At 32.3% G+C, this 26,017-nt stretch overlaps 1 protein-coding gene, 1 long non-coding RNA gene and 1 other non-coding gene across 9 annotated transcripts in view; 2 read left to right on the top strand and 1 right to left on the bottom strand.

The window, feature by feature from the left end:
* Window positions 1-9,100, bottom strand: part of LOC140674461 (uncharacterized) — a 22,164-nt gene extending 13,064 nt beyond the window's left edge. The window contains exons 1-2 of the long non-coding RNA XR_012048225.1: window positions 8,891-9,100; window positions 7,921-8,040 (exon numbers count right to left, since the gene is read on the bottom strand). This is a non-coding gene — a long non-coding RNA (uncharacterized lncRNA). The remainder of the gene's footprint in view (window positions 1-7,920; window positions 8,041-8,890) is intronic.
* On the top strand, window positions 1,378-1,450 carry Trnav-uac (transfer RNA valine (anticodon UAC)). The gene has a single exon. It is a non-coding gene; the product is annotated as a tRNA-Val (tRNA).
* Window positions 9,101-9,216: 116 nt separating the features above from the next.
* Window positions 9,217-26,017, top strand: part of LOC140674454 (uncharacterized) — a 199,340-nt gene continuing 182,539 nt past the window's right edge. For 5 of the 7 annotated variants that reach the window (XM_072907987.1, XM_072907988.1, XM_072907991.1 and 2 more), the window contains exons 1-2: window positions 9,218-9,591; window positions 13,132-13,566. In XM_072907987.1, coding sequence (XP_072764088.1) covers window positions 13,526-13,566 — 41 coding nt within the window. In that variant the 5' untranslated portion in view covers window positions 9,218-9,591; window positions 13,132-13,525. Of the gene's footprint in view, window positions 9,592-13,131; window positions 13,567-26,017 lie in introns of all 7 variants that reach the window. The other 2 variants (XM_072907990.1, XM_072907989.1) reach the window with 2 other exon arrangements.

Raw genomic sequence — 26,017 nt, forward strand, 5'->3', positions numbered from 1 at the left:
AAAATATAACACTGTTTTTTGTGATAATTGAAATGAATTTTTGAATGTACTCTTCCATGCATGTAAACGTGATTCGTTTAATCAAATAAAATTAAAGCGTCTCGTGAATACGCAAATGTTTCGACGAATTAATTTTGCCAATATGCAATTTTAACGTTGCCAATTTGAGAGGTTGTAAATCGCGCGTACAGAGAGTGATAGAATGCATTCGTAATTATAATAAATTTAATGCGTCGCATATTGTATCGTGTTAGAAGATGATTTAACGAGCCTACTGTGATTTATGGCAACTTCTCAAGCCGATTAAAATGGTCAACTGATTTCAACTAGTGGTTGAAAAATGCAAGAAAATTTATATTTATTCTTTAATAATGATATAACAGCTTTAAGTCGCTGAAATAGCTGAATTTAGTCAGAGTTTACAACTATCTACTTACAATTCTTTTTCTAACAATTAAAAAGTAATATTTTGGCTTTCATAAAATGCTATATTTATAATTGAATAACTATATTTTTACGACTATATTTATAAGAGAAAGAGAAGAGCCTTTTTATGTATTTAAAATTTTATAAATAAATTAAAAAATATATATAAGAGAAGAAAAAATTAATTATAAATCAATAAGTATAAAAACCGCAATTCTTTAGAAGATTTTATAAAGCATTTAAAGATTATCTAAATTACAAAAATATAAAATAATTATAATAATAATAAAATTAAGTAAAAAAGAAATTGAATTATTTTTAATGTATTTTAACAATAAGATTAAAAATTTATAATATTACGATATTATAAATTCTAAATCTTTTTCTCTTAGCATTAAATTAAATTTATAAAAAATTTATAAAAATCTTTATTAAATTAAATTATTGCAAAGACAGAGAAAAATAAGTATAAAAAGATTTTATAATTTGGATTATAAAATCTATTCTTATACTATATCACTAATAACATAAAAAGCAATAAATGTTATATAAAAATTAAAATGTAAAATGAGAAGAAAATAAAAAGAGAAATATATTAAATGTATTAGTTACATCGAAATATTTAAACTCAAAAATATTTAAAAAATAGAAGAAATATAAAATCTAACACATATAAAATTTATAAAATAAATCTGATTTGTTTTTGGTATATACATATGGATTACAGTTGCCATCTGTATAACATGAGACAAAGTCATGTAATTTATCGACTGTGAGTACAAACTCTTTTATAATTCATATATAATTATGATTACAAACTCATATATGATAATTTTTTCATATATTTTTTTAATATTAAGTAACGCAATTATTTAAAAATAGACACTGTGTAGAGACTAAATGTGTGCTATATTTCTATTCAGAGCTACAATGATCACCCTAAGTCATCAAGGTTCCGTGGTGTAGCGGTTATCACGTCTGCTTTACACGCAGAAGGTCGCCAGTTCGATCCCGGCCGGAACCACTTATTTTTTTTGTTATTACACTTGTATTAAAGACTTAATGGATATTGATTAACAATGTAAAAGTTAAGAAACATACAGAAAAAAAATGTACTTTTTTATTTTTCTTCATCTCTTAAAATTAAAATATAAAAACATAGAGTCTGAGATATTATTTATATGTTCTTTGCACATATATAGTTCCTTTTTAATTATGCTGAATTAAAATATAATATTTCTCTATTGTAAAAGAATTATTTTATTAATAAAATATAAGAATTATAAAAGAGTCTTTATATAAGAGAAGTCTTTATAAGAAAATTTTTATAAGAGAGAGCTATAAAATGGAGATTTTCCTAATTTTTTATATTCTTTTGTTTTAAAAATCAAAAGAAAGATCAAAGGAAAGTTTTTTAAAGCTTGACAAAATAAGAATCGCGTTGTAATATTGCGGTATTGGACGTCTCGGACAAAGGCCTGGGGAAGATTATTATGACCCTCATTTAACTCGCATGAGATTGTATCAACGTGATACTTATGTACACGCAAAAAAGAGAATAATATTATACAGTTAATGATTAATTATTATTTCTGCAGTAAGTACGCGTACATTAAGCGTTACGTAAGTTTCAGACTAAATGCTATATAATTTGCGAAAAAAAAGAATTTATTACAAAGTTGTAATTCTTATGTTTTACAAGTGAACGAAAAGTTCAATAATTATTATGTATATACGACTTTCTGTTTTAAGTAGCACGCACATAAGTTTCGAGATAATTTTGGCTTTAAAAAATCTCTTGCAAAACAATTTTATCGTGTGAAATATTTATGCAAATCTGACTTACTTTGTATATCTATTTCTTGTAAAATTTCACTGAGAAAAATAACTAAATTCATATGTGTCTGGTCTTCGATTGTTTCAATATTAAAGTGCGAAATTTTTATCCGTATGGCGGAACGAGAAAGACAATTCACGGGATTTTAAACATGCATCGATATTATCTCGCTCGCTATATCTCGTCGTCGAGAAATAAGATACTGAAAGACGTTCGGAATAAAAAAAACAGAACCTGCTCTGGTTGCAATGGTAAAGAAACAGTTGGCTGGGCGCAGGTGGAAGACCAGATGGTACGAGTTTAGAGAGACAGATGAATGAAAGACCGGAATGTTCTTTCTCTTTCTCTTTCTTTTTTGGAACATCAAGAATGCGACAAGTGAATGCAAGTGCATCAACCGAATATCAATTTCGATTTCCTATCGCGATCGGTAATGCCACCGACTGACCCTTTTCCCGCGACATCACTATACAAACATGATCGATTGATCTCGAGACATATAAGTATTGAATTGAAATTTCTTCAATGTAATCTGATTTTAAATTATATTTTAGATTGGAATCATAATATACGTCATATCATAATAACGTTCTCAAAAATTCTAATTTTCTATCAAATTCTTGTCAATTGGATTTTTATAATTCAAAAACATTCAAAAAAATTTATAACATTAAAATTGACAATCTCAGGGGATAGAAGTTATTTTAATTTGGATCGAATCTATTTGCGATCTATGTAAGAGATTCCACTGTGTTTAACTTAAAAGTTTTATTGTCTGAGAGCCACTCTCGTAGAAGTCTCTGATGAGCACAAATGGGGCATGAAACTTTCAATACCTGCTCACTTGAAAGTTTTGTTCTCTGAAAGTCCCTTTCGATGATAAAGCTTCAAGAGTATGGACATCGTTTTACAGACAAGAGATAAAAACCTTGTTTTTTAACATATAAAATTCTACCGAGAAAGAGAGAGAGAGAGAGAGAGAGAGAGAGAGAGAGAGAGAGAGAAAGAGAGAGAGAGAGAGATATATGATATATAATAATTATAATACAACATTAGCAATTCATAAAAAATAATAAAAGATAAAAATTTTATTTAAAGAAAAAAAAGAGATAAAAAGAAAGAGAAAAAATATTTTTTTCTATTAACTTTTACTTGGAATCTGAAAAACTAATATATCACGTATGCACATAAGATATATCAAGAAATATTCAATTTTAATTTGATATACAATGGAATATTTTGCTTTTCGTTCAAAAATATATATTAAATTTTTTAAGAGTTGAAAGATTACACACATTCAAGTCAGTTAATTATTTTCTTTTCTAAAGATTATTAGTTTCTCGAAAAATCACCATTCAATTCCGATCTCAAGCATGATACATATTGTATATTTAAAAGCTAAGAAACGCGCGCGGTACCTCGGAAATAATTTATAGTTACGATTTCACGGTATTATTTCGAGACTACGGCGCTGTTAAAGGACGATAACACGTGGCATGATCGTTCAGAAGTAGATGATCACCCATGAATAAGACGCAATTAGTGATGTACCACCCGCGTAGAATGATCAGTTTCAATGACGGGTTCACAACCGGGCACTCGATCCCTCCGATTTCTTCCACCCTTGCCACTCGCACATATCCTGCGGGGACTACCTGTTCGAAGAACCGTGAAATCTCGAGAAACCAGTCCTGCTACAACGTTAACATTGCCAACGACGTTCACCTGCAGTTTCTTTCGTTCGGTTCTTCATTCATGGCGATTGAACTTGACCCCGAATTTTTTTAATCCTATCCCCCCGATGAGAAATGATCTTATCCTTTTTTCCCGTAAATTTTCCCGTACAGGTGTCTACTCAAATCTTGTAAAAAAATTCCTTGAAAATTTGCTATTTTTCAGGTATTTTTGTTCCAAATTCCAAATAAAAAGAATAATATGCTTCGCGCCGAACGTGTTTATATACTGTATCCTTTACTTCGCGACAAAATAATATAATAATAATTTTTCTCTACACGAAGAAAATACAATAATAAAGCTAGAATATGTAATATTTGTAATCGTAAAATATATTAACATACCTATGTATAAAAAATCACGCCCGATATTTTTGTTCAATAATATATAAACGATTATATACGTATTATCTTTTACGAATAAGGAATATTGCAATTATTCAAATATTTTGATGTACAAATAATCATTAACAAACAATAGAACAAATATAACTTCATCTCATTTTTATAGTTTGTATAGAAAGGGTCATTAATAATTTACACATAAATTTGTGCACATATATTTTCTATATATGTATATGTAAAATATATAAATATATTGATATACATAAATTCATTTATAAAGGCATTAATGACGTCTTCTGTATATATGCACAATTGATTTATTATAGTCGAGCGGAGATACGAGCGTCTCAATATCTTCGGTATCTCGAATAATTTAATTGTTTAATTAATATTCTAATAATTTTTACACATTGAACTTTTTGTAAAACTATCGTAGAATTTTCAAGCGCTTAAAATATGAAAAGAAATACAAAAAAATCATCAATAAACAAAGCAAAACGTAGTAAACTTGACATTTCAGTTTGTCTTAAGCCATTCTTTTTGTTAAATAGTCAGAACTATTTGTTTAGTTTTATCAAAAACTCTAGAAAAATGCTTTATTAAAAATAAAGCCAAAACTCTCAAATTAATGAAACAAAAATTAATGAGTTTCCACGAAGTGAGACGCCAGTTTCACACACATGGCTGACTATTTACAAGATGAAAAACAAAATTATTAATAAAAGAATTTTCGAAAAAATTTCCTGAATCCCAATAAAATTCCACGAGACTTCCCTGATTTTTCTAGATACCAAAAAATCCTTGAATATTCCCAGTTTTCTGTATTTTTCCAGAGATTTTTGCCAGGAGTAAACACTTTGCCGTAGCACGTGTACGTAAGAAATTTGTTACACATATAATATATATGTAATATTGAATAATGCAATAATAAATTACATTTCTTATGATAAAATTCATGTCTTGCTAAGTTTACACGAAAATTTATCTTTGATCTCACATTAATTTTTACAAAATTATTTTAATTATTAAATTCCTTTCTGTAAAAAAACCTAAAATTCTACAAAAAAAAAATTATTTATAAATTCCGGGTTATAACTAATACAATTTTAAAGGCTACATTTTCAATAAATATTTACTTTTTTGGATAACTTTCTAAACCATAAGACTCACTATCTAATTGGCGAGCAAATAGTAAATAATAAGTAATACAAGTTTCTTTTACTTTTTATTCTTCTTTTCTCAAAATGTCTTTAATGTCAGAGATGGTAGTCAAAAAGGCAATACTTCTTGTTGCCAACAGTTTCGAAAGAGCATTTTACTTCTTCCGCTCGACAAAGGATGCGGAACCAAAGTGGAGAAGTGGAAGAGAAGATGTTGGCAAACGCAAGGAGATGCATCCACGGGCGGAGCTGCATCTCACCGGTGCAGCGAACGAGAGAAAAATCGATGCATCCGCGCTCAGCTGAGCGCGGCTGCTTGGAAATTCGGCCGTGTCTCGAGAACACGCGAATTCGGAACGGTATTGAAACTTGAAACACGACGGGGTTGAAACAATTGGCACACACGATTAGCCGTCCCGGCGGCGACTACGTTTCCGCGTGCAAATTTAGACAGCATACGAACTAAATCTCATTTGAATTTAAAAATACGTTCCCGTTCGCGGCGAAATACCTAGGAAAACTTGACGCGTACCTTCATGCATACACATTTGCATTAAGAAACGACTGCATTCTCTCCTCGACTGTCGTCGAAATTGGACCAGTTACCATATCAGAACTTTTAAACATTCATTTTGAATTAAATACTTTTCATCGCAATTATTCTACAAATGCTTGAAAGGAGAAAAAGAATAAGACATTTTGTTATATAACATATGAATATACTGCTCTAATATTTTGTGACATATCTTTCACGATAAAATGATTAATATAATCCATTTATAAAAATTTATAGATATTCAAGATTAAATGCATAGCTTATGAATATGCTTCTCTACACATTCCTACCTGGTTATTGCAATAGGTAAGTTGCACTGTATACATTAAATATACAATACTTTAGCCGGCGCGGCGTTTGCACACGGTTTCACTGCTCTGTTTCGAATGAATGTTGCGAAGAGGTAAAACACGTGGATTTGCATAGGCACGTATGTAAGCATGTGCATATGCATGGCGTTAGACAGATGTTAAATGTCCGGCACGAACGCCGCCAATGCAACGTGGTACGCATCTAAATTAATTTTGCTCTCCGTGATAAATGGTTGCTATAAGTATCCGACAAATTGCACGCACAAAGTAGTACTCAAAGAAGCGGCAACTCGCAATTACGCGCACTCTCATTGAACCACGTCAATCTCGTAAAGATATTGCAAAGAAATTTTTTATACTCCATTCAACATATCGTAATTGCACGTGCATACAAGTTTCCGCTATGATTCATTCATAATTAATAATAATACGATAGTATTAATCGTGTAAATAAAACTTTAGCACAAAAGAGAAATATTTATCACTTGTCATTTTACTCTTTTCTAATCTATCATCAAAGATGATAAATTCAGTGATCAATACAGTGGCATATCTTTTATATCGTATCGTAAAAGCTGTGACCAGATAGTTCTGATTAATGCAAACATGACATACATTAGCTATCTTATCTTATCGTAAGCCAGTTTTTTAGCAATGTTATTCAATTATATTATAACTTATGAGAGAGAACGTAGTTTAATGAAATTTCTATTCACAGCCAAATTATATAAATATATCATAGACAAACAAGATTGAATTTTATGCATTTTGTATACATGCAGTTATCATAAGGAAGCGTCTCTAATTCCATTATTAATAAAATTCCATAACAATATAATCATTTAAAATAATGATTGTGCGTTTAAAATAATTATTTCTCAAGCAAGTAATTATTTCATCGAGTTGCCGATTAATTATCCGCGTTAGAAATTTATATTTGAATATATAATTTTTTTAAAGAGATCTTTTTTATCAATAATAAAAAGAATAACATTATCTCCATTTTAAAACCATGATATTTGAATGCAATGACAAAAATCTTTGGCCATAAAATAAATTTCTTAAAATTCTCTGAATAAAAAATTTAAGTCCTTAAAATAATAATTTTTCAATTAACAAGTAATTATTTCCATCAAGCTCAATCGCTTTACTAAAAACGCATATTTTATGTGAATTTAATGTATAATTTTTTAAAGAAACGTAATCTTTTCTACTAATATTATAAATACACAAAGTCGTTATTATCTATTATGTAACGTTTAAGGCCGCGATATTTTTTAAATGTATAATAATAAAAATCTTTTGCGATAAAAAAAATTGCTCAAAATTCCTTAAAATACCTTAAAATAATAATATTTCGAGCAAATATTATTTCTGTCGAATTGCCGTTAAAAATTTATATCTTGTAGAAATTTAATGTATAAATTTTTTTTAAGAGATATAACCTGTGAACAAAAAAGTTACTACCTTCGCAGCATTTTAACGCTGCATTTTTGAATGCATTAACGACGCATATCGTTTGCGATAAGATAATATTGCCGAAGTATCTTACCTTGTGACGCCCGAAAAAAATATGCGGTTGCACGGAAGTGTTCAGTGTCGATGCTTCAAATTGAATCCATGTTCACGGCCGTTGCAGCGTCATGCATGGGGTAGATTAACACAGAGTTTCCTATAAATATATAAATGATCCATTAGAGTTCCCTATAAATCTTGTATACTTGTATAGGGTTTATTAATGTCTTAGCAGTTAACACTTTATATGTTACTAGTCACTAGACATTATTGATCGGACGTGTATTTAAATATTTGTACTTTATGACTGTTCGCTAAATAATAATATTTAAAAAAACTATAATTTAATATTAATTAATATCTTGAATATGTGTGTATGTGTGTGGATTATTTTATCTTCAAATCTTATGTCTGTATGTGTGTTTTTTTTGTGCATATTGAACATCTTATAAATACTAAACTTTTTCAGAGTTTTGAATTATTATTATCGAATATTGACATAGGTATACGCCGATTGAAAATGCCTAGTGATTTTCCATGAATGTTAACTCCCTATAAGCGCATAATATTATATAATATTTAAAGTATATTCTTAGAATATTATATCTTCTAAAAATATATCTTGAATAGAGCTCATTTAATAATCCGTAATATATTTCGATATTATTGCATGAAAAAACGTAACAATTCTATTATTACCCTATTATAATTACGATAAAACAGCATAATCCAACGTTTAAATATCGTTTGTAACTCTACAATGGATTTCAAACTTTTATTGTAGCATGAGAATTCTGTCCGATGGATTTTCGATAATATTCAAGAGGAAAAAGATCAAATCAGTAAAAGAGAAAAGTTTACATTCTTGTTCTGTCTCTGGCAAAAGGATAGAGAGAGAGCATCGATAAGGTTTTAAAGTGTTCTATAACATGAACGTTGTTGCCCAGCAATTATTTTTACGTGCGAAAATCTGCGAATTAACTACTTTATAACTACTTTATACGTACTTCTCTCTGCTGTTCGACGTTATCTAATGGCTTGTAAACTTCCACATGGTTGAACTCGAGGCACGCGTTAGTCAAAACAAATATCGGGCAAGACAATACGGCTTGAAAACACCAACAAAAACGCGTAACCGAGTATCACTTACCGAACTTCTCGGAATTCGCTCGGCTCCGAACTCCGAAGGCGCAGCTGCCTAGGACGCCTGTGCCGTGGTGGGAGTAGCTTAGCCGTCCGGCAGAGCTCGTGGCGCGCGGCGCGCGGTGCGCGCGACGAAGAGAGGGGATAGCGGGATACGCATGTCTCTGTCTCTCGCTACGGCCCGTTCAGTCTCAGTCCGAGTTCGGCGCGCAACCGGTACGCTGCGTCGTCCTAGGCGTGCGTGCGCGCGCGAGTTTTCAACACACATCTCTTCGCCAATGCGTTCTCCGTCCGCGTCGACGTAATATCGTACTGACGTTGCACCGCTCCTCCGTTTCCCGTCGTCCGTCCGTCTGTCTGTCTGTACGTCGCGCGGAATCGCGGTCACCGGGTCGAATTTCGAGAGAACCAGGTCTCGTCGAGCGCGAGAGACGTCCCCGTCTCGTCGCGCCGAGTGCTCGACATGCATAGGAAGCCGCCAGCGACAGGATCGTCGATCGAGTCGCGCCTCCCGTGAGGCGGTGGAACCGGAAGCTGTCCTTGGACCCGGAACCGGCAAAATGAGGTGAGTAAACCGATCGATATGACTCTCCGCTCTTTGGTCGTCCGCCATGTCCGTTATGCTTGCGCTAATTTTCCAAGCGATTCGAAAATCACGTGATCGACGTCACGGTGACGAAGGACGCAAATCGCGTCGGACTTCAAACGATTCGGAGCGCGCGAATATACCGTGGTTATCTTCTCCGACCGTGAGGAGGCGGACGCGGATGTTCCAGTTTCGAACTCGCGTGCGATTATTGATCGTCCTGTGATCCTGGGAGCCGTCGTTCTCCGAGATGCGAGCGCGACTTTTAATTGACAGTTTGATTTTTCCAAGCGCAGATGATGATCGCGGTGAGTTAGTATGTTAGAAAATTTGACGTCGCTATTTTTTTCGCGCTTATTAACGGACTTTGCGCGAAGGCTCGATGAACGTTATTAACGATTAATACTAGAATATGAAAAATTGCTACGGCGGGTTATAATTTCCGCTAATTAACATGCCGATAATCACTCCGACATAAATCAAGCGTCAAATTGTGCTGTTGCATCGCGGCATTTCTACTACGATATTTGTATCACGGGTTACTTGAATATCGATGCAATCGCGCTAATACGTCGGATAATACGTGTTACGTACAACGCAGCTGTCGTTAGATACACATGCATCATGAGTGTTCCGAAGTATATAACACAAATATTCGAGCAATAAATTATTCGAATTTTCAATTGATAAAGTGAATAAGGAGTAAGTGGAACATTTTAATTACGAAGATATTTTAGTATAAGCAGGTGCGTAATATTCGTGAATATTTGGATAGTTAATTGGTAGCCATTTTGAATATTCATTTATTTTAATTCGAGTATATTAGCAGTATAGTATCTATAGCTAATCAGAATATCTAATAGATAGAATATCTAATTTTTATATACAATATATAACTGTAAAAAATATAACATTTTAATCAATTATTAATTATATACTTATAAAATTTCACATATATTTAGAGTTAATTAAGAGACCAATTTTCCAAATAAAAATACCTAGCACATTTAAATAATGAGTGGATATTTTTGTAGACTTTTGCTTCGATTAAAAAAAAAACATAGAAGCTTATTGTAAAAATATTCTAAAAATATTTTAAAAATAATTTTTTATAAAGTTATGAAGCGATATTATTAAAGAATAACCATTTTTGATTTGATATTTCTATTGCTTTTATTAGAAATTTATGTAAAATATATTATAATTATTTTTATTATTAACAAAAAAAATATATATTTATAAAAATATTGATATCAATTTTTAAATAATTTCATATTTAATCTTTTTCTACAATTATCAGTTAAATACGAATAACACATATGCTCGCATATGTATGTATTTTGTTGCAAAGGCGGTTAAAATTATAATAATATTCAGTGATGGTTATTAATATTTTCCATAATTTTCTTTTAATTCTCATCTCTCGGCAAAATGATTATAATCATATCATTTGTGTTCGTGTATCACGCAGGTACGCTGTAATACTTATTGTCAATATAACTTAAATGCACAACAAATAAAATATTGACCGATTTATTCACTTATACGTCATGCGCGACTGTGGTTAGGCCCGAAATAACGTTTGAGCATGGATTATGCAATTTCGCGGCAATTGGATGTTCAGCCGCATTGATCGTGATTGCTTGCAAACCAATAATCTCAGAAAGCAGATTAAGGTCATTCTAATACGGGTCTAAACGTCATTTCCTATCCCGCCATTCCCGAGAATTGGAAATCAATGATTGCATTGCTCTCGTATTTGCAAAACACACAATCACGTTCGTTTAATTTTTCTCGTAAAAGATAAAATTTTATTTTCTATTGACGACCGATATTGAACGATCAAATATCAATATGTTTGACAATGGATTTTGCAACGTAAAATTAAATGATAAACGGACGCAAATATAGTCGACTATATTTGTAAAAATTTAACATCATATAGTTGTAAACGTCGGTTTTTTTTTAATTCGATTTGAAAAGTATTCTTTCAAAGATCCAACGATAAAAAATTTTGAGGTAATTAAGGATCTTAATTAAAATTTCAATTAAATTCTTTTAAAGAATGTAGAATTAAGGCACTTTATTACGTACAGTTTTTTTTAGCATTTATAAATAATACTTGCTTATTGTATGTATGGAACTGATACGCATAATAAGATAACAGCTTTTTTTTTTACAATTTATTTCAGGTTAATGGACTAATAGAGCTAATAACTTGTCTTAAAATAAGAACATTGCTGCTTTCCGAGTCAGAGAAAAAACACAATGCAGTTTTTATCGTAAGCGAGACCAATTTTCCTCCGGTATCCGACAAAAGGCGCACGTCTACCGGGACGTTGTCGATTAATTATCGTCTTAATTAGAGGGACGTGATTTATTATTCGTTTTTTAATCATCAGATTCCTCACGAAGCGCAAATTTTCTATCTTATTTCCCGGCGTTCAATTAAAGCAACAATGTAAAAATGACTTTTGATAAAAGCGTGTTGAACGTGAGATTTTGAGCAAGTGTTCAAGATATCGACCAAGTCTGTCCCTCTCAACGACGATGACGACGTTGACGCTCTCTCGAAGGGCGATAAATTATTCCGCGACCCCGGAAGCAGGATAAACATTTGTCGAGCGGCATGCTTTATTATTTATACGATCCTTTGTGAATGGTCAATAGAATCTTCACGACCGTGTTGCGTTACGTACTATATGAATTTACAGTCAGGTCGCACAAAATGGTACAACACAACAACGCTTGTAACGCGACGTCGAAAAAAATGGATTGTCGTTTGTGTAATGTTTGATGTAAACTATATATTTAATGGTTTACGTGGAATTGTTGTTAGCGAACTTCCGCCAATAATATCATCAAGAATCGGAATTTATTTTCAGCGCGCGAGAAACAATATTGTTTCTCTCTCTTATTTGCATATAATACGTAATATAATTTTAAATTAAAATAATATTTTTTTGATGATTGCGTTTGATAAATTTTATAAGAATCAAATTAATGGACATTTTTATATTAATTAACAAATTATTGAGATTATTATATAATTAAGAAATATATAATTTTTTAATTAAATTTTGTTATTTTGCAAAAATGTTCTTACAACATATCTCACATACATCATTTTGGAAATAAACTTTTTTTGATAATTTCTTAAAAAGAATATCTGCAATAATAAAATAATTTCTGTAAATAAAGTGATCTTACAGATATTTTCCTATACATATATATAAACTTTTTTTTAATGAATTGATTAGCCAATTTGATATAAAAAGGTATATACAAGACGGAATTTTTAGTTTATTTAATTAAAATATTTAATGTGATGTAAAAATAAAAAATTATGGTTAATTGTTTCTCTTTTTTCAAGAAAAAAATTTTACTGTCAATAATATATTAATATAATAATACATATATTAATAATATATTTTAATCATTTTGTTACGTTTCTATTTATCTACATCTATTTCAGTTCTGCATTAATTTTAAGTGCCATTGCTATTGCTCTGATTCCAGGTATCCGGTAAATAAGGACGTGCAATAACAAGAATGATAAAAAGTTATTTGAAAACCACAGAGCGTGATTTGTATCGTGATCGAAAGTGATTTCGCGAAGGGATTAACCGACGACAACTATATTTATTTATTTAAACGGTGAATCGATCGTTGCGAAATCGATCAAATTTGACGCGAAAAACCAGAGACCGCGCGAAAGAAAGAACTCTCTCGTCCGAGAGAGATCATGGTGTGATCATTCGTGTGCGATCGAGAAAGAGATCTCTCGGGAGATCGACGAGATTATCCGGTGATTGTGTGATTCGGTAGTGATCGGTTGTGGTGCTGGTGCTTATTACGTAGCTGCAAGTCGGAGATCCATTGGCGCTTAGACTTCATCCTCATCGGTTTACTCATGCTGGGAGTGCTGAAGCGGCGCTGGAAGCCATCGAAAAGGTAAATAAACATAATCATAGCCTGTTGACGATTTATTATGTCACGTTGTATCGAGCAGCTTTGTGAATAAATCCTTTATTTACAACGAGTAATCAAAAAAGATTGTGATTGTGACAGAAATATATTTATAATTATTGTATGTGTGTGTGTGACACTATAGTGATTAATTATAACATATGTATCAAGAAGGAATATTGAATTCAGATGTGTACCATATTAATGAAACCTTTACAAATATATATATACCCTAATTGTTCAACGACTGCACAGCTTTTTTGATTACCTGATTTAAATGAAAAGTTTAATCAGATGAATCTGTTCTTTTTTGTGTACTTTATATATATGTATATTTATTTTTTTGCTTTAACTCTTTAACTATTAATAATCATATATTAGGTGATGGAATTACACTCTTTGTACTAGGTTATTAATAATAATGTACTTTCTTGTGCGAGAGAGAAAGAGAGAATGAACGTAAAGAAGCGATAGACTTTTACAGAGGAAGATTAATAATCTTTCTTTCGTAATCAAAAATTCTTTCAACCTGAAGAATCGCGAAGTGAATTTAATATTTAACTTCTCTTGGAGAGTTTTTCTTAATTAATACATTAAATAACGAATATAAAAATCAGCAGCGCTCTTCTAAAACGTTCTTTTGCGAATCTGTTTTTTTTTTTTTTTTTTATATATATAGTTGATATAATTTATTTAAAAAACATAATTGTACTTTTATTTATTGCGTCATTTTTAAAACGTAGAGCATGCTCGAAATTATTTTTAGCACGTGTTTAATGACATCCTTTTAACGACAATTCGAAACGTCAGCATAACCATTAATTGTTTTCCATTTGATCGCAATTAAAAATATATCTTTACATGCGGCGACTCAATTTTATTTTCGTTTGATATTGTGAGGGTATATTTTTCTGCAGTATTATTTAATTTATTTATGCTGAAATTATTTTTTTTTTTGTATTGGCATGCAATATGATTTTTTTATGTAACCAATATATATAAGCCGTTCGATTGATCAACTTCACTGTTTGTATTTTTTGAATTTTAATACGTTAATTAAAACTCCCATTCTGTATGTGTTCTGGTATTAAAATTAATTTACAAAAAGTACAGTTAATCAGTTTGATTTCTGAGAGATTCATAATATTATTTTTATTTTGCGATATTAAGTGTGACTTGATTATAATATATATTAACATTTAAATGAGACAATTTATTAGTTTTTCATTCTCTTAACATATTTTATATATATATATTAAGAGAATGAGAAACTAATAAATTGTCTCGTTTAAGTGTCAAATATATACATATGTATATATACTTGTCGAAACAATTTAAAATACATAATTATAATGCGCGTACAATTGCTCGACATTGCCAGGAGACGAGCGAATCAAACGGCTGTCGCAAGCCATATCGACAGCGCGTCAACATTGCAATTGACGTTGCAATTTCGCAACTGCCGAGGGTTAAATCACCTCTCGAGGGATTAATACGTCATGTAGCATCTTAAAAAAAAAAGCAATAACCGCAATCAACGTTAATCTTTATTCATACGTGATAAATTATGCTAACGGTTGATGTCACCGCGCATATGCATGCTCGAGCAACATTATTGACAGTTGGATAAATAATTCCGTGCGAGGGACGAGGTGACGCGACACATGTGATTACGTATTGCCGCGTGTTGCCTAGCTTAGCATAATGAGTCTCGTCGAGGCCAATTCGAAGGAATTATTACAACACCTGCTGCGCGCCAGGCCCTTTAATTAATGCCCGTCTCAGGTCGCCGTCGCGCGAAGCGAGACGTCAATGTGGAAAAAGCGGTAATACCAGAGGCGCCGCGATAACGCGGAGAGCAACATGAGGAACTGCGTGCGACACGTTGAGTATAAATTTTCTCATGAACATCTCCTAACGCGCAGCTCGCGATTAAGACTTCTATCTCTCGCTCGCGAGTTATCGATGATGCTTCCGTGGATTATAATCGCGTCTGCCGCTAATTGATAACCCAGAGCAGATACATCACGGCTTTATTAAACGCCATTGCAATCTCCGCGGGAGCTACTTGCGCGATGGATTGATGTTTTACTTTCTTTGCAACGATGTAACGCATTTTTAATACTGTTCTTCGAGATGTATTAAATTTAATATTCAAATCCAATTTCTTGTTATTAGAAACAGTGCAAAGTTAGAAATATTGCCAAAGAGAAGTGAAAATATTATTTAAAAATAATATTTTAATAAATAAAAATATGATATGAAATAGCAAAATATAGGTATATAATAGGAATTACGAACGTGATAGAAATTTTTTTTATAGATATATAACAATTAGCATACAAAGAAAAATTGTAAAATTAGATTAAAAATATTTTAAGAAAATTTTTATGAAAAAACAATATCAATTATCAATTTTATCATTTTTTTATTACATTTTTATATCAAGATTTCATGTAAAATTGGACATCGACATTTCGCGTTCTAAGAATGACAGACACATTTTATATTTCTAATCCAAGCTAATACTCTCTTACTCTGCGTAAATAATGCCAGCATATATACGCAAAATAATTATCGAACCGTCATCCTCCGCGTAGAGATAGAGTGAAAACACACGCCGGGAAAGCAGCGGGTAGCCGGAAATTTATGGCACCGAGCGGGATTAGTTACACGAAGTGCGCTTTTCAAGGCAGCTTTTCTGAAGCTCGACGGCAATTAATTCGCGCGCGGTTTCGAGTCCACGTCGGCACGCAGGAATTTACGCGCACGACATTCGCGCACAGAGAGAGGAAGTTATACGCGGCGGCGGCGGCAAGCTAATTTTAGAAGTATCACCGCGACCGATCTTTTCTTCCCGAGAGCATAACCGCTTAAGCTAGAATGTAGCTGCATTTATGATGTTGTCCTTTCGTATTCCGCGTAAAGAGAATTGCGGAGGAATGCATTTTACAATTTATTGTAATATTTTTTGAACATTGGAATGTATTACTACATGTATTAGGATGTTTTTAAAGTAATCGATGCAATTGAGTTGAGGCGTCTGACGAGAAATAGTCGCTAATTAACATTTATGTACTGCGCATAATGTTGAAAGATCTCATATAATCATATGTATATATGTATATTTGAGAAATTGTAACATATTTCTTACATTGTAAATCATTTCTATGAAAATTTGTATAGCATTTGATCAACATTTCGATCGTATCTTTTTTTTGTTAAGCTGCATAATTTTTTATATTTTTATATATATTTTATATATTTTTTAATGTCTTTGGAACTAATTAAAAGGTGCACGTTTATTATTTATTTTTATATTTTTAAAAAGCTTAAAATTTTTTTCTTTTTTTTTTTTTTGAAATATTTATAAAATTTTTCGTGATATTTTTTTAAAATAGTATATTTTTTTATAAAGTTTTTCTTTTCGTAGTGGAAAATATATACCAGCTACCTGAAAAAAATACAGCTCTGAAGTTTCAGAGAACTCCTGCAAAACATGCTGTATAAATGTTATTTACAATGTAAATGTACCGCGGCGCAGACTAAAAATTGGCACTGTAAATTGCATTGGATTTACTGATAACACCGGTTAGCGAGCCAGAGTTAAATGCAATTTCCACAAACAGGCTTTCTATCGTCGAATTGTGGGGAATGCGTGGAAAATAGAAGGCAAGACATAGAAAGTCCCGAGTACTAATGAAATTACGTTTGTCGGATGCTCGGGGAGCCATTAGCACTTAAGATTTTACCGGAGTAGTCACGGGTTAAATCGAGACCGGTTTAGACACGAAACCGATGCTCGAATAGACAGCAAACGAAGTGGAAAACTGCACGTTTTCGAGTGATTTAACCCTTTGCAGTTCCATGTCGAGGTGCACTTGATATATCCTGATTCATTCGTACTGATATTTTTTGAACACACATTTGAAACTAGAGATTCATATATAGAAATTGATTAATATAATTTTGATAAATTTGTGAATTATAACATCATAAACAGACAAAAATAACCCGTGTATTTATATATGTATTTATATGATAATTCGAAAAAATTGATAAAGTGAATCTGTCTATAGTATCGAAAGAGTTAAATTTATTGATTTTATTAATCTTTTAATTTCTCTGGGAATAAATATCATTTTGCTAGATATATGGCTTTAAATCTTCTATAAAGCAGATGACAAGTCAAATTATGAACAGAATATTAAATATCGAGTGATTTTTCAAAATGTCCTTCGGTTGTAAAGAATTGAAAAGCTTCACCCTTCTTCCGTTCTCGTTTTGAAACCGCGTTCCATGCGTCCCCAGTTTGACACGTGTTTATACAGTGAGTCCGATGTTCGTTCGGGCCATCGCTCGTGAAAGTCATGCTATGCATGTGTTTCGAGCTACATTTTGTTTTCGAACCACGAATGCATACCAATGCACCGCAATTTATCAAGCACGTGCGTTAACTGGACTGCCAGGGCTTATTAAAAATTTTACGCATTCTATATGAATGATTACGCCGTTACGAAATTTTGTTTATTTTTAACATCCAAATTTCCTTGTTACAGTAATAAAAAATGTAGGTTTAAAAAACCATGTAAAAATATTTTAAAGATACTTTTCTTTTAATCCAAGATAGTTCAACATTCACGAACATTTTAATATTATATTTTTTTTATTTCTTATTTTTTTGTAAACATTTTAAATTTATTTTTAAAACTATATTAACGCAATATTACATTATTTACATTTTACTTAACATTCGCGAGTATATAAATTGATATAATACAGTTATGTAATATGTATTTGTGTATAAAATAATTATTTATATAAATTATTCTGTTGGAAATGACAAGTTATGTCATCAGAAAAGTGTATTAGCATTTTTGGAGAGGGCAATGACAGGACCAGTTGGCGAGCAGTAGGGTCAATGCGCTTTCTGATGCTCGAAACAGGTGGAGTAGCATTTTTTTAAGGATGATGATGAAATTTTTTGTAAAATGCATCTGCTAAGAGACGATCATGTTTCGTTAATGTGCAACGTTTTAATGCAATATTTTCGATAACATTTTTGGTTATATGACGAAATAAAAGAAATTAAATCGATTACTTCTCTTTTTATTAATGATTAATCATAAATATTTAAAAAATGCAAGCGCAAGAGAAATATTTTATAGAGTTGAAAATTAATTCGACTGTATTATCTGCATTCTAGCAATAAGTTTTGATCGATGTATGAACTATCAGAGTTTGTTTAATTCATCTAGGGATTTCAAGCTTAATAGAAATTGTGCCATAAATTGTTTCAATTGAACCGCAAACTGGCTGTGGCAATCAATGCATAAGTAACATTAATCAAATCAATAATTAATACACTTAAATCAATGGTTATATAATTAAATTTCTATCAATATTCCGATATTGTACCTATATATGCATTGATTTACGTTCTCCAGAGCGACGCGAAATTAGTAATTACGTTTGAAAATGAACGATGTATAAGTGTGCATTTTAGAATCATTTGCGAAATGCGCGCACAAACTTTGCGTCGTAATTGATCATCACGCGATCAAAGGTCTTGTGCGAACTTTATGAGATATCACGTTCTGTATACTTGAATCGCTATCATTATTCGTGTAATAATTGCTCTGTAATAACGAAACAGGTTGATGCCAAAAACTATTAAATCTGTCTCGTTCTATAGAAAATAATGAGGAAAGATGTAAATAAAAAAAAATATATATATATAATTACGTGAAAATAAATCTTCGTAGAATCTTACATTTTCATTAAATATGAATTAATATAAAAAAATATTTATATCTTTGATATGTTTTTCCGATTTTTGTAATATTTGGATATTATTATGAAAACGGATATTTATATATATATATACACGAATACAATTTTAATCTATTTTATAAAGAGTGTTAAAAGCGTTAAAAACAGTCAGTATTTAATTTTTTTTTTTTGCGATAATATAGTATATTTTGATTTTTTTCGGCTCGCAATTTCTGACAGCGAATTTCTCAATTAATATGTCGGACGAAAATTACACGATGATTGCGATACGAACCAACAGCACGGGGACGTCGAAAGCCGCAGAGCTGACCGACTACGAGAATAGTTTTTGGCTTACGATAGAGGGTGGATATATAGGTTGCGGAAAATGTAAATCATGCGGGACATGCGGGAGATGCACCGAGCGTGCGATGTCTCAACGAGACGCTCACGTTTCTCCATCGCATCGTCGCTCTTTCTCGTCGGAAGTCTCTAGAGACGTGTACTACATATACTCGCGATGACACGGCCATAGTAAATGAATTTGGCGGCGTAAACGCTCTTTACGTCCGCAAAACACGGCCGGTTGTTGAAATGAATATCCGTGTCACTAGCAAAACGGAAAATTAGTCTGTGGAACACTCATTTTCATAATCGTTGAGCGGACATCTCGACAAGAATATATTTTCTTAAAATTAATTTTCTCATCATATAATTAGACGTACAATAATAACTCATCTATAAGTGTTATAAGTGCAAATAAAAGTTTTTAATTCTTACAATTATATATAAACAAAAATCTATTTGAAAATTTATTTAATAAAATTAATTTGAATTATGAATTTTTATCCGTTTGATGTCAAAGAAAGAGAGAGAGAGAAAGAATAATTACTATTTTATTAAATTTTATTCGTATAACGTAAAGGTAAGAAATATTTTTTCTTCATTCTCTTTGATGTGTTTCCGCAATTTCATAGTATTGCGTCTGTAGAACTCGACATTTCTTTCTAAAAAAACACGTAGGGTAGAGCGACATTGTTGAATTTGTCGAGATCGTCGGAATTAAATGGAGCGTCACCGCCCGAGTTGGAATTCGCGAGTCGCGCGAATAAAGCGTGGGTGTTATGCACCGACTAATTCGCTAATTGGAGGGTGCAGGGACGTGCAGCAAATTGGACCAATACGGAGCAAACGGTGCCTATAAATACCGCATCGCGCGAGTTGCGCACCATCTTCGACGGGGGCTCAGGCCGCGTTCTCCACGTTAATGTATGTGGTGTTCCGGAATTTATAGCACCGATTATACGGACGGCTAATGAATACACGAGCGGCGGGCACGTTTAGAACTTTTTGATTGAACCATGAATCCGTGAGCAGGCCGGCGGATTTACGAGCTCGTCGTCCCTACGAGATACACTCTATCCCATCAATTTGTTAACGCCAGCTCGATCTGGTAGCGGTTGTATCAGATCGATTATTTTCGCGAAACATTTTATTTTTTATCAAAATTATATCAGAAATTTTTATCAAAATTATATAAAAATTTTTGGCTACATTTTTTATTTGGAATTTAATATATGTGTGTTATGTGAATTATACTTACAAGTGAATGAATAAATCTTTAATGTTACGCGTTGCGTGACAACAATGATGAATCATGCGTTGGACAATGGTAACACGCAATGTCTTTATCGTAAATATACGTTGCAAATAATTTTTGCACTGTTATAAACCGATGACTAATATTTCGTAATCATTATTTGAATCTATTTAAGGTAAAAAAAAGAGCACCTTTTTTCAGCGGAAATGCGAATTGTTTTCGCTCGGAAACGTTTCCGTGTTCCCGCTCGACGGTTCGCAGATTAACGGGAGCGATATGTTTGAACGTGCCACCGTGTATATAACGGTTCGAAGGGGGAACTCGGAGGGAAAACGCGGCAGAAACCCGCTATGTACATACTCACCCTCGAGATAATACCGGGTGGCGCACACGCGGACGCGCTCCTATAAAAAGTTTTTAACGACCTTTCTAAATGCATTCGGTGCCTCGTCGCTACCGTCATCGTGCGACAAGAGCATCCATTAGACTGGCGTTACGCGTTCTGTCGCGTCGAAGTGCGACAAAGACGGCTCGACGCATCCAGAGAGTGTTCTTTAATAGGCAATAACTAATTTTTAACAGCCATCGTTTTTCATATAAGTAGATCATCAAAATGGAATTATTACTTGCTATTAATTTTTTACAGTTGTACTAACGTACAACTATAAATATACTTTAACTTATAGTCTTTTTTATTAAATTAATCATTTCTAAAAATAATTTATTAATTACATTAAGGCATCTTTCCTCATTTTTTTGTCGTCGAAAACGTGTTTTTTTCAAATTGTATCATAATAATATCTTGATAAATTAAGATTGTACGATAATTAATTATTTCTAGGTGACAAGATAAATGAGGATACAGTAGGACGTATAAGATATTAGAAATAACTCATGGTGAAATAGTTAAATACTCGAAGCCATATATTTGACTCTCCGACGTAAGGGCTTTATAATCACCTCCCTTCGCGCTCCATACAAAATTAGCGTCTGATTCAACGACGCAGGTAAAATCGAGTGTTCTTTCGTCGTGTCGGGTAGATGAAAGGTCGAGGCTTTTCTCGTACGCGCGTCGAAAAAGGTAATGACTTGTTTCGAGCAAAGATCGACGATTGCGACATGGCAGAGTGGGAAAGAGAAGGCTCTGTGACACACTGTTCATTCTCAAACTCTCGCCATTCAGACCGTAAGAAATGTTGCAATCCATTACGTGCGATTCATTCATGAAAATGTGACCGGCGCACCTTCTACGTTTCGACCATCCTTTACAGCGACATAAATGGAAATGATTCCGAGGACTGATACAAATTGATTTTGTTGGGAAAGATTTATTTATAAATTGCATTTTTTTTAAATTATTTTTTAAACCTAAAGTAATTACAGTCGTTAATAATTTTATTGATTTTTTTTTTTTTTTAGAATGAAAGACAATCACACTTAAATTAATCGCGAAATAAATTAATTGATTTTGGACTTTCAGATTGATTCTTTATAGAATAAAATAAGACTCGGAAAATAATAAATATTCATGATAGATTTCCGCATAAGTTGACAGAATTTCATATTTAATAATGATTTATTTGGTCGACTATTAATGAAATAAAGTCATGTGTAAGAAAATATGATATTTGACAAAAGTATTAGAGAAAGTATAGAGAGTATTGTTTGGTATGTCGGAACGCGAGCAGCTCGTGCGAAATTTCACGGACGATTCTATTTACGATTCACGTGCCTTATCGACTAAACAAAGGCCTGTTCCCATTGACCTTTCGATTCGATCTGCGGTGGCGGGCCTGCGTTTCGTTCAACAGCGGGGAAAAGGTGAAAAGACAAGACATAAGTTCATCCGCCGCGTCTAAAGGCGGCATAACATACAATCGCGAATATTTAAATCTACTTGTCTATATTCGTGCGCGACGCGAGAATGCAAATTTTGTCAGACAATTTTAGTCGAGCACGACATTGGTTGCCTCTTGCGTGCGAGCGCGAGATAGGTATTTAAATTTTTTATATTTAAATATCCAGATAAACAGGAGAAAGTAATTTGATTGGAATCAAACAATGTCATTATTTACAATTTATGTACGTCATTTGACGTTTGAAAGAAGATAAAAATAGATATATACATGTCAGAGTTATACCAAAATTTATTTATTTCTCGAATTAAAATCATTTTCTCTCGATTTTAATATAGAGTTTGATTATTCCGTCTTAGACGAGTATATAATTTTTTTTAGATTTGCAGTTAAACTTTGCTTTTTTGTTTATGGTTTATTAGAGATATTAGTCCAGAATTATGTCTTAATTATATATTCCTAGATTGAAAATTTTTTGCATTTGTTTAAATTTATTACACAACGCGAGTGTTGATTGATGTTCAAAGATATTGAGTTAAATGCGTCTTGGATTTAAGCCATCAAAATTTTAAAATGTCATTGCGCTGTATTTTGTATATTGCATGTTTGCAGACATCATAAATTTACGTCGAAATATTCAATTGAAATGTATTTATAATTATTTATTTTGAAAATAATTCTTTAAATTGATTTTATTAACATTAAATATAAATTAAATACAAAGTATGTAAAATAATATTTTATGACCTGATCTAATAAACTACTATTGTGAAAAATGGAATTCTTGCAGTCCATGCGGAAAATGTGTTTCTTCGTGTTTTCCGGTACTTTCCAGGTCAGCAGACATCTCTTCCGTTTTCCTGCATAAGTTCATAAACATGTTTTCTTTCGTCTGTCGGAGTAATTGCACGTCTCGCTAAAGTATCCAACAGACACTCGGACGTCGTGATCATTTCTTTCTAGCCTGAGCACGTCGGGGGATGTTCCCCGGAAAACGCATGGCAGAACAGTATATGCACGCCTGGCTGCATCTGCATGCCCACTCATTTCCACTGTTCGTGTTTTTCCCGCGGCGGAACTAACAACCCCTAAATGACTCGTTCGAGCCTTTTACAGCAGTGTTTCTCGACCTAAGGCACGCGAGAAAAGATCCAGAACTTTTATGCGATTTAATTTTATTTTAATTGTACATTTCCTGTATTTTTTTTTCTCTCGCAGAGTTCGCAAAGCGAGAAGAAAGAATTTTTATTCGCAATATTTTATTTATCTGAATCTGCAAAATCTGAACCTTATCTCCTACCTCTATCATCGAGATTTGATTTTGTTTAAAAAACTTATATTTTATTTATTATATAATTTATATAAAATTATTTTATTTCAATTAAATATAAATAAAATAAAATGATGTTACGTAATAATCAATAATTTGTAATATTAATATTAATATTTATATGTATTCATAATTTTCTTCTTGAATGAAAAATAATTAAAAGAGAAAATACTTGATGAACAATATATTTGAGAAACACTGCTCTACAACATTGTACGAAACCCCTCGCCTGAGGGTGCCGTGAAATTACATGTTGCGCCAGAAAATTGAGCCGAACGCCGGGGAGACGACGACTAGGCTGGCAGACTATCCTCCGGTTTGCTATAACGCGTGATGATAGTCGCGACTTTTATAATCGTATAATATCTGCGATCTGTTCTTTGGTGCGCTTTGCGATGCGAGAGATTTCAACTCGTTGGTTTAATACGAGCTGTAACTTGGCTCATTTGCAACATAAAGTAACTCGTTCATGCGAGACGATTGTTTGCGCAATAAATATCCCGAGGCAGTTTTTGAGAATGGCGATGGTCTTTTATGGGGAAGGGATTCAGTCCCCTATGTTTTTTAAACGACGCACTTTAATTGGATGAACATGATATGTGCATAACAGAATGTTACGATAATAGAGTGATATCATCTTTGAAACGGAAAATTGGACAAATATGATAAGAAAATAATAAAGTGTAAAGGGAAAGATTTATTATTTCAATTAAAGTTTGAAAAATTAAGAAGGTTGGATATATTTTTCTTGCGATGAAAAAAGAAAAACGTGGAAGATTTGAATTGATATATAAATCTGAATTATGAATATAGTATCGGAATGTAACATATATAAGTATTATATTTCATTAAAACTTTCACTTTTTATTTTCTTCTTCATGATTTTCCTTTACTCGTGTCACTTGATAAGCATATAACGCATTACATTGCAGCGTTATTTAAAGTTTCGTGTCGTTTAGGATTACATGGACGCAATGTGTCTCGTGAAACAACGACTCGTATTTCCGCTCAAAGATACGTCTGGTTCTCAGGTTGTCTCCCATCGAACTCGAGTGGTATTTTAAAGCCCATTCTGCCGGAAGTGGTTGGATACCGAAACCACTTCCGAGTGCCGGTGACAATCACCTCTCTGAGAACAGTCTCCCCTGCATTTTAAGAGCAGTCTACCGATGAAAATTGAACGGGAAGCTGTGGAGACGCGATATCGATTTCTTTTTATTGAGCTCATCTAAGTTTATTTTAATCTAGGAAAAATTTCGTGCTTTTAATAGTTTACATATTTGTACAGTAATTCGATAATCTATCAGTTGTATTTATATTCTCTTTTTTTATATTTAACCATATATTATTATATTAAATCAAAATGTTAAAAATAAAGATTAATATCGTAGATTAAAAAGAGACCTATAAAAAAACAAAATTATTGATTTAAAGTTAATAATATTCGGATAAAGAAATTTAAAAATGAAATACACGAATGTTTATCTATAAAATATTTATTAGATTAATATATACAAACTAATATAAATATGTATTAACTTATACTTTATCTTTAATTGCAGAAAATCAAGATTCTTGCTTTTTTTTATCGTAACTGACTCCGATTAATTGCAAAGTAACAATCTCGCATCTTAATTATTGTGAATTAAATATTTCAAAATTAACACTGACGCTTCTCTCTCTCTCTCGTTGTGTGATACTGTAACGATATTAATGCAGTCGACTTTCATGAATATTACCCGCTGCAATTGCCATACCGATTGTGCCGTCAATATTTTTTCACGCGAGGTAATCCGGTTATGCGAATCGAAATATCATGAAGTCGAGACTACTAACTCAGGCCTTCTTAAACGCTGGTTGGCGCCGTATGTAAACTTT

The sequence above is a fragment of the Anoplolepis gracilipes genome, chromosome 16 (genome assembly GCF_047496725.1).
Source record: "Anoplolepis gracilipes chromosome 16, ASM4749672v1, whole genome shotgun sequence".
Taxonomy (NCBI): Eukaryota; Metazoa; Arthropoda; class Insecta; order Hymenoptera; family Formicidae; genus Anoplolepis; species Anoplolepis gracilipes.